This window comes from Gopherus flavomarginatus, chromosome 6 (genome assembly GCF_025201925.1).
Source record: "Gopherus flavomarginatus isolate rGopFla2 chromosome 6, rGopFla2.mat.asm, whole genome shotgun sequence".
NCBI classification, from domain to species: domain Eukaryota; kingdom Metazoa; phylum Chordata; order Testudines; family Testudinidae; genus Gopherus; species Gopherus flavomarginatus.
The window spans coordinates 15,659,209-15,674,381 of record NC_066622.1 but is presented as its reverse complement, the minus strand read 5'-3'; the positions used below and the strand labels follow the sequence as shown (position 1 = coordinate 15,674,381).

Sequence of the window (15,173 nt, the reverse complement as noted above, 5' to 3'; positions counted from 1 at the left end):
AAACACCTACTACAATAGCAAACATCACATCATACAGTAGAGCTACTTCAGTATCTGTGGCTATCACCCTAGAACATAGGTTCTCCACCCTTCTTCCTTCTGAGGCTCCCCTCAACATGCTATAAAAACTCCATGGCCCATGTGTGCCACAACAACTGTTTTTTTCTGCATATAAAAGCCAGGGCCAGCATTAGGGGTAGCAAACAGGGCAATTGTCTGCCCACACAAAGCTACATTGCTCAGGCTTTGACAGGGTTCAGGGCACCAGGCTTCAGATCCATGCAGTGGGGTTTCAGCTTTACGCTCTGGTCCCCAGCGAGTCTACCGTTGGCCCTGCTTGGTGGACCTCCTGAAGTCTGCTCCCAGACCCCTGTTTGAGAATCACTGCCCTAGAATACTAGAGTATTTCTGAGGAATCACAAGGTGAAGTGATGAATTCACTGCCAACACCACTTGCTATGCTCTTTTCAACTCTATATGTTCTTTGCAATGACCTACTTTGCTCATGGGATCTGACGGGATCTCGATCCCAAGTGTTATAGATAAGACTGGCAGATTCCTTCATGTTTATGCCCACAGGCCATAATTGCAAGTCACGACACACCACTTACTAGTCTCAATGCATCCTTGCCATGGAATTGAGTTTGCCCAAGGACAGCATGACCTTGTTAACCAGAAGCAGGTCTCCAGCCTTAGTTACTTAAGACACCCACTGACATTATTATTTTAGAGCTCTCTTTCACCTTCCATTGATGGTATTTTTAAAAAGATACCATTTCCCACAATTTGTCTCCTGTCATGTTTCCAAGGCAAACAGAAGCCAATCTTACTATTTACTTCATCAGCATCAGAAGAGTCAAGATAGCTCCGTGTTTCAATAGTTATTGACTACTGTTGCACAGCAGCCACAAAACAAGCCCCCCCAAACCAGTTTTTAATCTCAATGAAAGAACAGTGCATTTAACAGAAAAAACACTATTTTTCAAACTGGATTATTCACCCAAGAGAGAACCTATTAGAAATAGGTCAGATTTTGAATGTAACCAAGTAGATAGTCATCCTTTAATATCTTGTTCTGAACAAGACTTGAGTAGCTTTCTCAATCATAATCTGCCCCCTTTTCTATTTCACATGCATGGATTTCCACATATACAAACCCCCTTCCAAGCCCAGTTTTCTATTGAGCTGAACTTTAATGTTGATATTTTCTTTGACAAGAAGTGCAATTTACAGAGTGCCTCGTCATGCCAAACCTTTCAATGGGAGCCGTAGCACCAATTGTCAGTAATGGTCAGGCTAGTATTAGGTCACCAGCTCTGCACTATGAGCACAACAGCTCAACACATTATCTGTCAGATTAACAGAAGCAAAACAATTTATACTTGTAATAATGGTGACATTTTAGACAATTTACTTAGAACCTGAACAATTTTCTGTATCTCTAAATTAGTTTAGAGCAAAGTGAGGCCTTAAACAATGGACAGGGCCTCTATAACTTATGCAAGAGAACCATTTCCGTAAACCTTAAGAGCTTAATCTTGTAGCCTTTATTCACACAAGTATGCAAGATTGGGCATTCAGACTGTAGGTTCTTTGGGGCAAGAGTTATGCCATTTAGGTGTCTGTGAAGTGCACATTCATGCGGCTGCCTAAGCAAAAACAATGGGTGGGGGGGAGAGAAGTTTGTTCAATATGCTCTGAGCAGAGATTTAAGAGATCATGACGGAATACCAACATTTAACAAACACGCTTGCTATGCCCAACTACTGAAGCCAAGCAATGCCTGAATGTAGGGAGCCACAGGTTTGTTGTGATTGAGCTTGTATTAGCAGTTCCTCCTTTTCGGATTTGTTACTACACATTCCACTCGATGTTGACTGCACAAATCAAGGCTGTTGGACTGTGTGACAAAAGATACATTAGATGCAACAACTGGTACAGTTTTGTTTTCAACATTATTCCTATCTGGAGCCAGATTCTGTCCCCAAATATATGAAGACAAATCCCACAGAGATCAGTAAGAGCATATACAGGTTTGTGCATGTATCAGAGGGAAGAGCCTGCCCGCTAAACCTAATTGCTGCAATAAGAGGACTGTTACATACATAATATTTTATAGGAAAGGCCCCTTACTTCCTCCTGTTAAACCACAAGCTATTGCATTATGCCAGCTGTAACATATTTACACATTGAAATAAATGAACTATATGAGACTTAAAAAAAAACAACCATATTAAAAAATGTACAAAGCAACTAGCAATAATTAGACTTTTATCAACAGGATGCAAACAGCACAGAGCTGTGAAGCATTTAACTTTTTTTTTTTTAAATATAGTCCAGTTATTGTAGTCCAGGAAACAGCTAAATATTTAGACTGTTAGACTAGTTACCAAACCCTCAGAAATATCCACCCACAATTGCCCAGATTTTGACCATTTAAGAATAAGATCTATAGCCAAGTCTGCAACAGCATTCACTTGTATTTACATAATACAAACATCCCTATAATTATGTTTCAAGTATATATTTTTTTTAAAACAGCTAGGAAAAGTTTAACTAACACACACACACTCCTTAAACCACCATTATAGAGGCCCAAGTGTCACTCATATTTGAGTGACATCTAGAACAACAAGTTACTGTTGTCTAATGACTTTCAGATTTTAGAAGGAATAAACCCTAACAACCAGACATAGCTTGCACATCTTAAACTAAACTGTGTTATTCAGAACAAATATTTCAATACAACTTTAAAGTAGCAATTGTTTAATCACATAAAATGGTTTTCTGGTATTCACAAACTGCAATTTTATCCGCTAATCAGGGGGCTGGGAAGCAGAAACTCTGGAGTTCCAAGCCTGTCTTTGCCACTGACCCCCTCTTCAGCCCTGTGCAAATCACTTCACTTCTGTGTCTCAGTTTCTACATTTATGAAATGCAGCTAGTAATAATACAACACACCTGAGAGGTAAACCAGTATGTTTTATATAAATGGCAAATAATAAACAACAGTGCTGCCTTTCAACACTACAGCTGCCCTGCATTCCAGGTATGTATTTAAGTGCTTTTTTTTGGTTTAGTTTTTATAGGCTAATGTTTTAAGGATGCTCAGGCACACTGGCCCTCAACTCCTGCAATCTTTTCTCCAGCCTAAAAGGATTGGACACAGCACATCTCCATTATCCATATACCTCTAAACCAAGGGAAAGCATCACCTCTTGGGCGCAATGCACTCCTTTCTCCTCACTGATTGGATTGGGTGTACTTTTTGGGACCAGTGTTACCTGCTCATGTTGCCAAGTCCCCATGCCCACCTGTCAGGTCAGGCTGAATGATGGGCCCTGCAGCACTCCCAAACTGGGAAGCAAAGAGCAGATATCATGACGAGAACTCTTTAACCTCTGTGACAGATGGGTTAACTTGCTAAAAATTAAAGAAGTTAGTTTCAGGAAGATAAACACATTTCCACATGCTGCTACACATGAACAGAAGGCAATTTTCAGCCTGCAGCTGCTCAACCTGATTTTCAAAATACCAAAAGCACTCAGACTAATCACTTAACCTCTTAAACACATATTTTCTGCAAGACTAGTTAAGAAGTTTGCTACCCAATGCCAGCTTGCATAAGGACCTGTAGCCACCTAAAAAAAGTAATCTGAATGTATCCAGATCCACTAGCCATTGCATTAAGCAGCAGTTTACAAAACACCACTCTTTAGTCCAGACACCTGACTGCACTGGTTTACCGCTATTCCCTATTACCACCACACTTTCCTTCACCCTTCTAAAGCTCCCTTTTAATATCCATGTCTCTCTCTCTGTGTATATAAATACACATACGCATACACACTTCCCCAACCCTGCTGCTTTATATGCAACAGAAGACATGAAGTTGGCTTCTTGTCCATTTAAACCCATCGTCTCCAAGGTAGACTGATGGATTGCTTTCCCCACCCCCAAAACTATTTCCTGCTGTTGCACAGTCCCAAACTTGGCGGGGGAGGGAGGGGTTGCTATCTGATCAGTTACTACTTCCATTCCAGCCCCCAGGCTGATCAGAGGACATGTAACACAGCGCAGGATTGAAGCCTGCCATGAAAGCGAGGGGGGAATACAAAGGTGCAGCCCTGGTCAGAGCCGCTTCATGGGTCTCCCACGAGAAAGTTCAGCTGCCCCTAGCCTAGGTCACTCCCTTGCAACCTGCCCCTGGTTTACCTGCTCGCACAAGGGGCTCCGCCTGCCTGGATGCTGCAGCAAGGAGAGGGTTAGCAGTCGTTTTGTAATCCCATGTTCCCGAGGCAGCCCTGCTGCTTTCCGCTAGGGATGGAGGCTGACGAGGGTTAATCTCAGCCCACAACTAAGCTCAGCAGCACATCCACATGGTTACTGCACTTAGGAGTCGCTCCGCGGCTGCTTAAATACGCCCGAGCGGCTACCTGGGTAATGTAGTCCCGGGCGGGCTCAGGACACCACCCAGTGCCAGGGACAGAGGCGGAAAAGCCGCACTACAACTCCCAGCAAGCCCCCGCGCTGCGCCGCTTCTAGAGACTTTGCAAGGGGAAAACGTTACTCCGTGTCAGATCAAAGGAATCTCTTGTAAATGCACAGTGGAGTCAAGAGCGCTTTCCCGAGCTGCCATTGGCTGAGCTGCCCCCTCCAGCGTGCGGTCCAAAGACTCCCTCCCTGCCAAGGAAAGAAAAAGAGGAATCGAATTTAGGCAATTCACCCTGAAAATACATGTTCCGGTCTCTGTTTCAGAGGGATGCTTCTACTGGAACTTGGTTTGGGGCTTTCTAGCATGGACGTTTCTATTGGCTGTCACATCCCATTTGAACTCTCATCACGGTAGCCAAGAATTTCAAACATCTGTGACATAAAAATGCACTGTTGTGGGAAAAAGGATTAAGGCACAGAAAATATAGTTAAGCCCAAGGCTCTGCAGAGCTTTAGCTAGAGGTTCACAGAGGGAAAGTATGTAATAACGGCTCCAAAGAATGGAATGACGGCAGAAAAACAATCATAGCTTAATAATGTTAGATGGGCTAAATAAACCACAAGAAAATCAAATGTGAGAAAAATAAATATGAAACAAATGCAAGGATTTAACAGAGCCTGGAAAGAGTAGAGGATTTATCAGGCTGTGCTTAAACTGTTAAGTTTAACTGTTAGTGACAGGGGCATCTCAAAGTTATATTACACAGTATGTTGGCTGCAACTCATTCACTGCCATTAAACTCAAGAAAGCACTTCCCCTTCTTTGCCCTCCCCACCACAAGTACAACATTAGACAAAAGGCACGGATCATTTCATAGCTGTTACCCATTTGCTTGGTTGTTTTCACCTTCCTCTAAAGCAGCCAGTATTTGCCCACTACTGGAGAAAGGACACCAATGTTGATGAGCCAGCAGTCTGCTTATGACAATATGACAATCCAGCGTTTGCTATTTTATCAATATATGGATTCTTCATAAAAAAACACAAGTCTGTACCAGTCATCATTATTGCTACTGAGCTGAACATCTAGAAGTCAAGGTACAGAGCTCTGACGCTTATGCACAAGTCAAGGAATACATAAAAGCTCTCTGAATTTTTTGTTTTTTCTTGGGGAGGGTAGAACTCATTACCCAATATCGGAAGGATAACTACACATTCTCCTAGTGAATTCTATCCATTCAAACAAAAAATCTGTCAATGAGTGCTTCCTGAATGAGGAGTTTCTTGTTTATTTTTCTTCATCACTAACTTTGCACAGCTATAAAGATGGATTTTCCCCTAAGAGCCCTACAAACTTACCCTAGGATCTGAAAAGTAAGGTCCATTCTTTCTGGTTTGTATAGCCTCATCAGTAAATAAAGATTCTGCAGGCCAAATATTACCCTCAATGGCACCTAGAACCACACGGCTCAGTGGTTTGAGCATTAGCCTGCTAAACCCAGGGTTGTGAGTTCAAGTCTTGAGGGGGCCACCTATGGAATCTGGGGCAAAATCAGTATGTGGTCCTGCTAGTGAAGGCAAGGGGGCAGGACTCAATGACTGCTCAGTCACTTCCAATACTATGAGATCTCCATATATGGGATATCTCATACTTGGGGGGTGGGATAGCTCAGTGGTTTGAACATTAGCCTGCTAAGCCCAGGGTTGTGAGCTCAATCCTTGAGGGGGCTATTTAGGGATCTGGGTCAAAAATCTGTCTAGGAATTGGTCCTGCTTTGAGCAGGGGGTTGGACTAGATGACCTTCCAACCCTGATAGTCTATGATAAAAAAACTCATCCATGTGATTGCATAGGTGGGTGCAATATAGATCTGAAATTTAATTAACAATTTTCTGTTAGTGCACACCAGAATAGAATGTCACTTGCTCACCAACAGCTGAGTTAGCTCTGTGATGCAGTAAAACTGCATTCTGGTCAGTAAAGGCAGTAGATATGACTAAATACAGTAGATCTAATGAGCATGATGTTGCTATAAATGACCATAATTGCACTTTCATATCTGGCAATGGAATCTATTCAAATTGGTAGCCCTCTAGACTCTTTAACTACTGAATTTCACTTCTAATTTGTCGCTTCCTGAAAACAATGTAGGAAATCTCACCTTCAGAATTATGATATATTGACTCTACTGCAACTGCCTTGTCCTCTGCAATAATGTATTTTCAGGGTGTGTCCAAGATGAGGTGGAGAGTTCTATTTCTAATCACCAGCAAGCAAGGGGTTAATTCCCAGGTTAGCTCAGACACAGGTGTGCAGAATGGAATAACAGAAGAACTGCTCAGGAAGTTGCAGATGAAACATTGCAAAAATTACTATAGAGGAAATGTAAAAGCAGCAAAAAGTCCTGTTGGCACCTTATAGACTAACAGACGTATTGGAGCATGAGCTTTCGTGGGTGAATACCCACTTCGTCGGATGCATGTAGTGGAAATTTCCAGGGGCAGGTATATATATGCACGCAAGAAGCAGGCTAGACATAATGAGGTTAGTTCAATCAGGGAGGATGAGGCCCTCTTCTAGCAGTTGGGGTGCGAAAACCACAGGAGGAGAAACTGCTTTTGTAGTTGGCTAGCCATTCACAGTCTTCGTTTAATCCTGAGCTCATGGTGTCAAATTTGCAGATGAACTGAAGCTAAGCTGTTTCTCTTTGAAGTCTGGTTCTGAAGTTTTTTTTTGCTGTAGGATGGCTACCTTTAAATCTGCTATTGTGTGTTCAGGGAGATTGAAGTGTTCTCCTACAGGTTTTTGTATATTGCCATTCCTAATATCTGATGTGTTCATTTATCCTTTTCTGTAGGGACTGTCCAGTTTGACTGATGTACATAGCAGAGGGGCATTGCTGGCATATATTACATTGGTGGATGTGCAGGTGAACGAACCGGTAATGGTGTGGCTGATCTGGTTAGATCCTGTGATGGTGTCACTGGTGTAGATATATGGGCAGAGCTGGCATCGAGGTTTGTTGCATGGATTGGTTCCTAAGTTAGAGTTACTCTGGTGCAGTTACTGGTGAGAATATGCTTCAGGTTGTCTGTGGGTGAGGACTGGCCTGCCACCCAAGGCCTGTGAAAGTGTGGGATCATTGTCCAGGATGGGTTGTAGATCCCTGATGATGCATTGGAGGGGTTTTAGCTGGGGACTGTATGTGATGGCTAGTGGAGTTCTGTTGGTTTCTTTCTTGGCTTTGTCTTGCAGTAGGAGGCTTCTGGGTACACTTCTGGCTCTGTTGATCTGTTTCCTTATTTCCTCGTGCAGGTATTGTAGTTTTGAGAATGCTTGGTGAAGATTTTGTAGGTGTTGTCTGTCTGAGGGGTTGGAGCAGATGCGGTTGTATGCTTCAGTTCATCTGCAAATTTGACACCATCAGCTCAGGATTAAACAAAGACTGTGAATTCTACGCAAAAAAGAGACAATATCTCAGCTTCTTCGTTGAAGGATGGAGAAAGCTCCTCATCCACTTCTCTAGGTCCTCCACAGGAGACTTCCAGTAAAATAGGGAAAACAAGACTTAACATGCTTGATATTTCTGAAATAAAAAACAAAACAAAGCCTTCTGGTCTTGCTTTATACATCATAAACCAAACAAACATTTGCCAATTTCCCCCTCCGAGTTACCTTTAAACTTGCTGAAGGCTGGGAGGGTAAGGGGAATGACAAGGAATGCTGAAGAAGTAGTACAGCCTAATTCTCTTCCCTATATACTTCACCAAAAGCCTGATTCTGCCCTACCTCCTCAGGCTGAGTAGTACCTTACTGCAGGAATGGTCCCAATGAAGTCAGTAGAACTATTCCGGGAGTAAAGTATTACTCACTCTGAGTAAAGAAGATGCACAATTAGGCCTTAAGTGGAAAAAAAATGGCTGTCTTGAATTTACAGCTGACTCAGCAGCAGATTGATTATTAATAAATAAACTAATAAAAGCACTCAAACAGCATCAGAACTTAAACCCAAAGCTGAGTTTGCTCAGAAGCTAACTGCATTTTGTTGTTGTTAAGTCCAGCCCTTTAGTATGGAGGGAGGAATTAGAACCCAAATTTATTTGATGAAAGTGTAGAAAAAGAAGCACCAAAGAACTCAGGAGAAGGAGCAATAAGACCAAACAAGCAGGATACACCAGAGAAGCATAATGTTGATTGGCTAAGAGATGTTTTTGTGAACTCCACAATGATACATTTTAAAACACACAGTTTTAATATAGGAAAATTACTCAGCAGATTGTTTTGATTTCTATCAGTGTCTGACTTTGAAAACAAGCTATTGTCCTATAGTTACCACTGCACTGGATATTGGGAGGAAGAAAGCAAGTTGCTGGTAATTCCTTTGTATTTTAAATAGGGAATAATTATTGCATGGGGCAAAAATGATTACTAAAAAATAAAAGGAACATTTATATTTTCTAACTCCAAAAGCAAATTGGTTTTATAATTAAATTTGTGTTTATTTGTTTTTCCTTCACTCTGTAGCTTCTCTAAGTACATCACAGGGCAAAAGGGATAAATGACTGATAAATGGAAACTCCCAGCACTGTCATTTTAACACAGAGGACACTTTCAGGCTAGGGAATAAAATCTAGTAGTGTTCCTATCCAAGTTCTAAAGACAACACAAAAATTCCTTCTCCTTGACTTCAGGGGGGGCTGCTTCATGTTGTTTCACAATCCTAAGAGATTAGGTTAAGCCTTGGGTCTGATCTCAAAGCACCAGCCAGCACAGGGGAAGTAATTTTCATTTTTATAGAAGCAACAAATTACCTCCTCTCCACAGAGTGATGAGGGAGGAAACTGCCTCTATCTCTGCACTGCTCCTGAAATGACACATTAACATGTTTCCCCATACATAGGGCTTGTAGTAAAGCCCACCCCACTGTGTTGAACAGTATTTGTTTAAAATGATGTTGTGGTTAAAAATGCTGCTCTTTTTCTGGTCAGAGTGGCCCTACTTTCTCCAGCTGAAATCAATGTGAGTTTTGCCATTGATTTTGGGTAGGAGGAGGATCAGAACATAGCTCTCCCATGTGGAATTTTTCTGCATCAAGATGACATTAAATATTTTTAACTATAGTAAATATCTAACTATAGTAAAGATTTATTTTATTATTAGGACCAGATCCTGCATTCCTAATAGACTCCAGAACACCTCTCATTGGTGTCAATGGAAGTATTGGATGCACTGGGACAGCTGATTATGGTTTTACTGGGTTAGAGTCTGACTTGCCCATATATGGGTATAAGGGATGGTAAGAACCCACCTCTTTTGCCTTGTGTTTAACAAGACCCTGGGTTCCTGTCCTGCTCCCTGAGCCCTCTAGCAGGAGGGCAGAGATTGGGTTAAGCCTTGGGTCTGATCTCAAAGCACCAGCCAGCACAGGGGAAGTAATTTTCATTTTTATAGAAGCAACAAATTACCTCCTCTCCACAGAGTGCCTCTATCTCTGCACTGCTCCTGAAATGACATATTAACATGTTTCCCCATATATAGGGCTTGTAGTAAAGCCCACCCCACTGTGTTGAACGGTATTTGTTTAAAATGATGTTGTGGTTAAAAATGCTGCTCTTTTTCTGGTCAGAGTGGCCCTACTTTCTCCAGCTGAAATCAATGTGAGTTTTGCCATTGATTTTGGGTAGGAGGAGGATCAGACCATAGCTCTCCCATGTGGAATTTTTCTGCATCATGGATGAGTTGCGGATATTAATATCATGGTAGATACTCACCCTTCTGCCTGTGATTTCTTACAGGTGATTTGAAAAGAAAAGAAAAGAAAAGGTGGTGAATGTAATTGATATGCCTGGCCTCACATGCATGCCCAGAACATTCACATTGGCAGAGAATGCAATTCCCCAATGTAAGACATATAATGATAGTACTTAGCACTTCTATAGTGCTCGTCATCTATCAGTCTGAAAGGACTTTACAAAGGTGAAGTATCATTATCTTTACCAGTGAGAAATGGAGAAACTGAGAGGCAAATTGACTTCTCCAGGGAGATATCCTGTCATATGTTTTGACACCAGTTACTAGCAACTGTTTTAAAAGAATTGACAAATGGGCCAAATCTCACTTCTTCAGCATGATTATTCCAGCAGCAAAACAATTTGGACCCCCCACACTTTGGTACAAATATAGTCAAATAATGTACTGGTAATCATCCAGTCTCTGGCTTTTCCCATGGTTTTTCTGAGAAGACAAGATGTATGAGAATTGAATGAGTTGAGCGAAGAGGATTTTATTTATGGATGGCTGGGAAATTATTTTTGTCAATACAGACCCTTCTGATGTAGTTTTGTGTATATTTCATTAAGAATAATAGGTATCATAGGTAGTAGACAGCCATTTAAAATAAATCTAACAATATGAACAGTTAAGTAATATGTTCTAAGAGCAGTGCATAGGATATGATCTTTGCTTAAATGCAGGCTAAATTGCTTTATTTTGGTCTTGTTTATTTCAGTATTAAAAGGTATTTTAAGAATATAGAAAATTTCACACTGCAGAAACTCCAGTAAGAAGCTATCTCCAGACAGAGGCTCCAAGGTAGCAATACTTCTCAGAGAGGATGCTCTTGATAGCAACATATGTTCATATTCTCTAGTGACTGATGTTCCCCTTCCAAAAAATGCCACATGCCTGTCAGAAATGCAGAAAGTGAAGACAGCTATGTTGAAGAGCTTACCTCTCTTGCACCATAGACCAATTCCTAGTTCCACCAAGGTCCATGGGAGTTTTGCTGTTGGTTTCATTGGGATCATCATCTGGGTCTAGACATTCATTATTATCATCATGAATCTGGGTAAATTCAGTATACAACCAAGGCTTGGGACTTTGAATAATATATTATTGCACTTTTGCTGGAGGGTCTTAAAACACTTTGAAGGCACCAGCCGATTTAGCTTTGACACATCTCTGAGGCAGGGAGGTAGCATTAGTCCCATTTTACAGATGGGGACGTTAAGGCTCTTAGGAGTTGTGGGGCGCCTCAGATGATAGGACAGTGGCAGAGGGGTTGAACCCCGGAGGCCGGATTGCCGCCTGGCGGGTCTAAGCACTACGACCCGGCATGGAATCACGCTGAGCGGCAGTGCTAGAAGCTGCGCCCCTAGTAGCCGTTGCCAGACTGGGGAACAGACCCGCGCGGCCCGGTGGGAAGCGAGCGCTGTCTCTTTAAAGCCAGGGACGGTCACCTGACTTCCTACGTCACGCGGAGCCCCAGCCAACATGGCTGCGCCCAGGGCAGGACGGGCTCTCCTCAGCTGCCGCCGCTGGGTTCTGGTGCTGGGCTTGGCGCTGTCCTCAGTGCCCGGGACGGCTGCGAGCTCCTCCTCTTCCCACACGGCGGTCTCCAAGGGGACATGCGGCTGCAGCTCGGGCCGGGGGAGCGGCGGGGAGGCGGCGGCGGCCCGGAGGTATTCCTCGGAGGCCAATGCCCCAAGTCCGGCCGGGGGGCCTGTCACCCGCAAGGGGCCAGCGGCGCACAGTCAGGTGGGCGAGGCCTGCAGCTGCCCGTGGGGGGAGGGAGAGCGAGCCGGAGGCCGGGGCTGAGGCGGTGGTTTAGAGCCTGCTGCTGAATCCAGGGCTTCCTCTCGATGTGGAGTGAAGTGTCTCCTGGCTCTGCCAGGTAGTGGTGCTCCCAGGAGTTGGGTTTGGGATGACAAGGGCCTTGTAAATGGCTGGGTGCTCGAAGCTATTTCCTTTATTAATTTACTTGACTTCTCGAGAACAGCAGATTTTAGACATGAGTGCTCATACAGCATGTAAAATATGCGGTGCAGATGACCAAAATACATGATAAGCTGTCCAAATGTGACTGCCTAGGTTAGAATATGGGCCATAAGTAATGTTGGGGCAGGGGTAGCTAGACTTGCATAGCAAGTTCTTCTGTAGCTTGTAAAAAGTGTCTCCATCACCAGAGCCATGCTATAGTATGGGGTAGGCAACCTGCAGCATATGTGCTGAAGGCGGCACGCGAGCTGATTTTCAGTGGCACTCATGCTGCCTGGGTCCTGGTCACCAGTCTGGTGGTGAGGGGTGCGGGGCTTTGCTTTTTAATTTAATTTTAAATTATGCTGCTTAAACATTTAAAACACCTTAATTTACTTTACATACAACACTAGTTTAGTTATATATTATAGACTTATAGAAAGAGACCTTCTAAAAATGTTAAAATGCATTACTGGCACGTGCAACCTTAAATTAGAGTGAATAAATGAAGACTCGGCACACCACTTCTGAAAGGTTGCCAACCCCTGCTATAGTAGCACACTATGTTCTTCACTTGATTGATATCCAATGGTATGATGACCAGCACTTATGTATAATTTGAGGCCAGATTGATTTTGACTTAGCTGGGAAGTTTAGTGTAAACAGCCTGGGTAACGTGACTAGCTTAATGAAAATGTATATCAGTGAGTAAAAGCCGTCTAGAATTTAGTTTAGAGTGGTGTTCTTTGTTGAGAGGTTAGACAAGAGAACAGAAAAGTTAATAGTAGTATGTATGCTATATGCTTTTGACTCAAATACTCAACTTGGCTGTAGTTGCTTTGTTCTAAATGCTACCTAGTTGTTCCAGAAAAATGCAATGAAAACTGACTAGTATTGGAGGCTATAGCAATATATTCCTGTAAAAAGGATGTTATTAAACAAGTTATTTAGTCTAGAGAGAAGCAATACATTCTAAAAATATGAAGGAGAACTCCTTTGTAGGTTATAATCAACTTACAGAACAGTCATGAGGTAAGGTAGCTTTGCAAAATTCTGAAATATGTGTTCATATGAACACTTGGAGCGAGATTCTCAATTGCTGTAAATAAATGTAACTAGACTGATTTCAGAAGAACTATGCTGATAGATGCTAGCTGAGGATCTGGTGGTTAACATTTTTGTTACTTGACCTTTTTGACCTAGCTATCTGCCATAAGAATGGCCATGCTGGGTCAGACCAGTGGCCCATCTAGCTATGTATCCTGTCTTCTGACAGTGGCCAGTGCCAAATGCTTGAATGGAAATGATCAGAATAGGGCAGTTATTGAAATGATCCATCCCCTGTCATCCAGTCCCAACTTCTGGCAGTTAGACTTTTAGGGACAGCCAGAGCATGGGGTTGCATTCCTGACCATCTTGGTTAATAGCCTATCCTCTGTTAACTTATCTTTTTTGAAACTAGGTGTATTTTTGACCTTCACAACATTCTCTGGCAATGAGTTCTACAGTTGCCTGTGTTGTGTGAAGAAGTATATCTGTAGGTTTGTTTTAAACCTGCTGCCTATTAATTTAATTAGGTGACCCCTGGTTCTTGTGTTATGTGAAGGAATAAATAAAACTTCCTTATTCACTTTCTCTACACCGTTCATGATTTTGTAGACCTTTCCCTTAGTCGTCTCTTTCCTAAGACGAACAGTCCCAGTTTTTTTAATCTCTCCTCATATGAAAGTTGTTCCCTAGCCATAATCCTCTTTTTGTTGCCTTTCTCTGTACCTTTTCCAATTCTAATATCTTTTTTGAAATGGGGTGATCAGAACCGTACGTAGTATTCAAGGTCAGGCCTACTATGGACTTATGTAGTGGCATCCTGATATTTTCTGTCTTAACCTTTCTTAGTGGTTCTTAACATTCTGGCAGCTTTTCTGACTGCTGCTGCACGTTGAGCAGGTATTTTCAGAGAGCTATTCATGATGATGCCAAGATCTCTTTCCTGAGTGGTAATTGCTAATTTAGACCCCATCTTTTTGTACGTATATTTGGAATTTTTCCAATGTACCTTACTTGGCGTTTATCAACATTGAATTTCATCTCCCATTTTCTTGCTATCACCCAGTTTGATAAGATCCCTTTGTAACTCTTCACAGTCAGCTTTGGACTTAACTATCTTGAGTAGTTTTATATCATCTGTGGACCTTTTTTGCCACCTCACTATTTACCCCTTTTTCCAGGTTACTTATTGTTGAGCAGCACTGGCCCTAGTACAGATTCTTGGGGGACCCTGCTTTTTCTCTCTTTGCACTGTGAAAACTGACCATGTATTCCTATCGGTTGTCTCCTATCTTTTAACCAGCTATTGAACCATGAGAGGATCTTCCCTCTTATCAATGACTGCTTTCTTTGTTGAAGAGCCTTTGGTATGGAACCTTGTGAAAGGCTTTCTGAAAGTCCACTAGATCATCCTTGTCCACATGTTTGTTAATGCACCCCCCCTCAAGAATTTTAATAGATTGGTGATGCATGATTTCCCTTTACAAAAGCCATGTTCCTTTCAACAAATCGTGTTCATCTGTGTAGGTGATAATTCTGTTTTCTACTGCAGTTTAAACCAATTTACCTGATACTGAAGTTATGCTTACTGACCTGTAATTGCCAGGATACCCTCAGGAGCGTCTTTTAGAAATCTGTGTTACTTTAGCTGTCCTCCAGTCATCTGTTACAGAGCCTGATTTAAGTGATAGATTACATGCTACAGTTAGTTGTCCATTTTCATATTTGAGTTTCTTCAGAACTCTTGGGTGAATATTATCTGGTGACTTATTACTGTTTAGTTTATCAATTTGTTCCCAAACCTCTTCTGTTGACATCTTAGTCTGGGACACATTTGTCACCTAAAAAGAATGGCTCAAATGTGGAAATCTCCTTCACATCCTTTGCAGTGAAGATGGATGCAAAGAATTCATTTAATTTCTCTGCAACAATCTTGT

The 15,173-nt window shown here is 42.2% G+C and overlaps 2 protein-coding genes across 10 annotated transcripts in view; one reads left to right on the top strand and one right to left on the bottom strand.

Moving 5' to 3' along the window:
- ITPR1 (inositol 1,4,5-trisphosphate receptor type 1) overlaps positions 1 to 11,612 on the bottom strand; it is a 231,969-nt gene extending 220,357 nt beyond the window's left edge. For all 6 annotated transcript variants that reach the window (XM_050957223.1, XM_050957224.1, XM_050957225.1 and 3 more), the window contains exons 1-2: positions 11,165 to 11,612; positions 4,216 to 4,683 (exon numbers count right to left, since the gene is read on the bottom strand). The gene's annotated coding sequence lies outside the window, so the exon portion shown is untranslated. The remainder of the gene's footprint in view (positions 1 to 4,215; positions 4,684 to 11,164) is intronic.
- A 90-nt stretch (positions 11,613 to 11,702) lies between these two features.
- The window catches only part of SUMF1 (sulfatase modifying factor 1), a 353,454-nt gene continuing 349,983 nt past the window's right edge, over positions 11,703 to 15,173 (top strand). For all 4 annotated transcript variants that reach the window (XM_050957524.1, XM_050957526.1, XM_050957523.1 and 1 more), the window contains exon 1: positions 11,703 to 11,970. In XM_050957524.1, the coding sequence (XP_050813481.1) occupies positions 11,707 to 11,970 (264 nt within the window). In that variant the 5' untranslated portion in view covers positions 11,703 to 11,706. The remainder of the gene's footprint in view (positions 11,971 to 15,173) is intronic.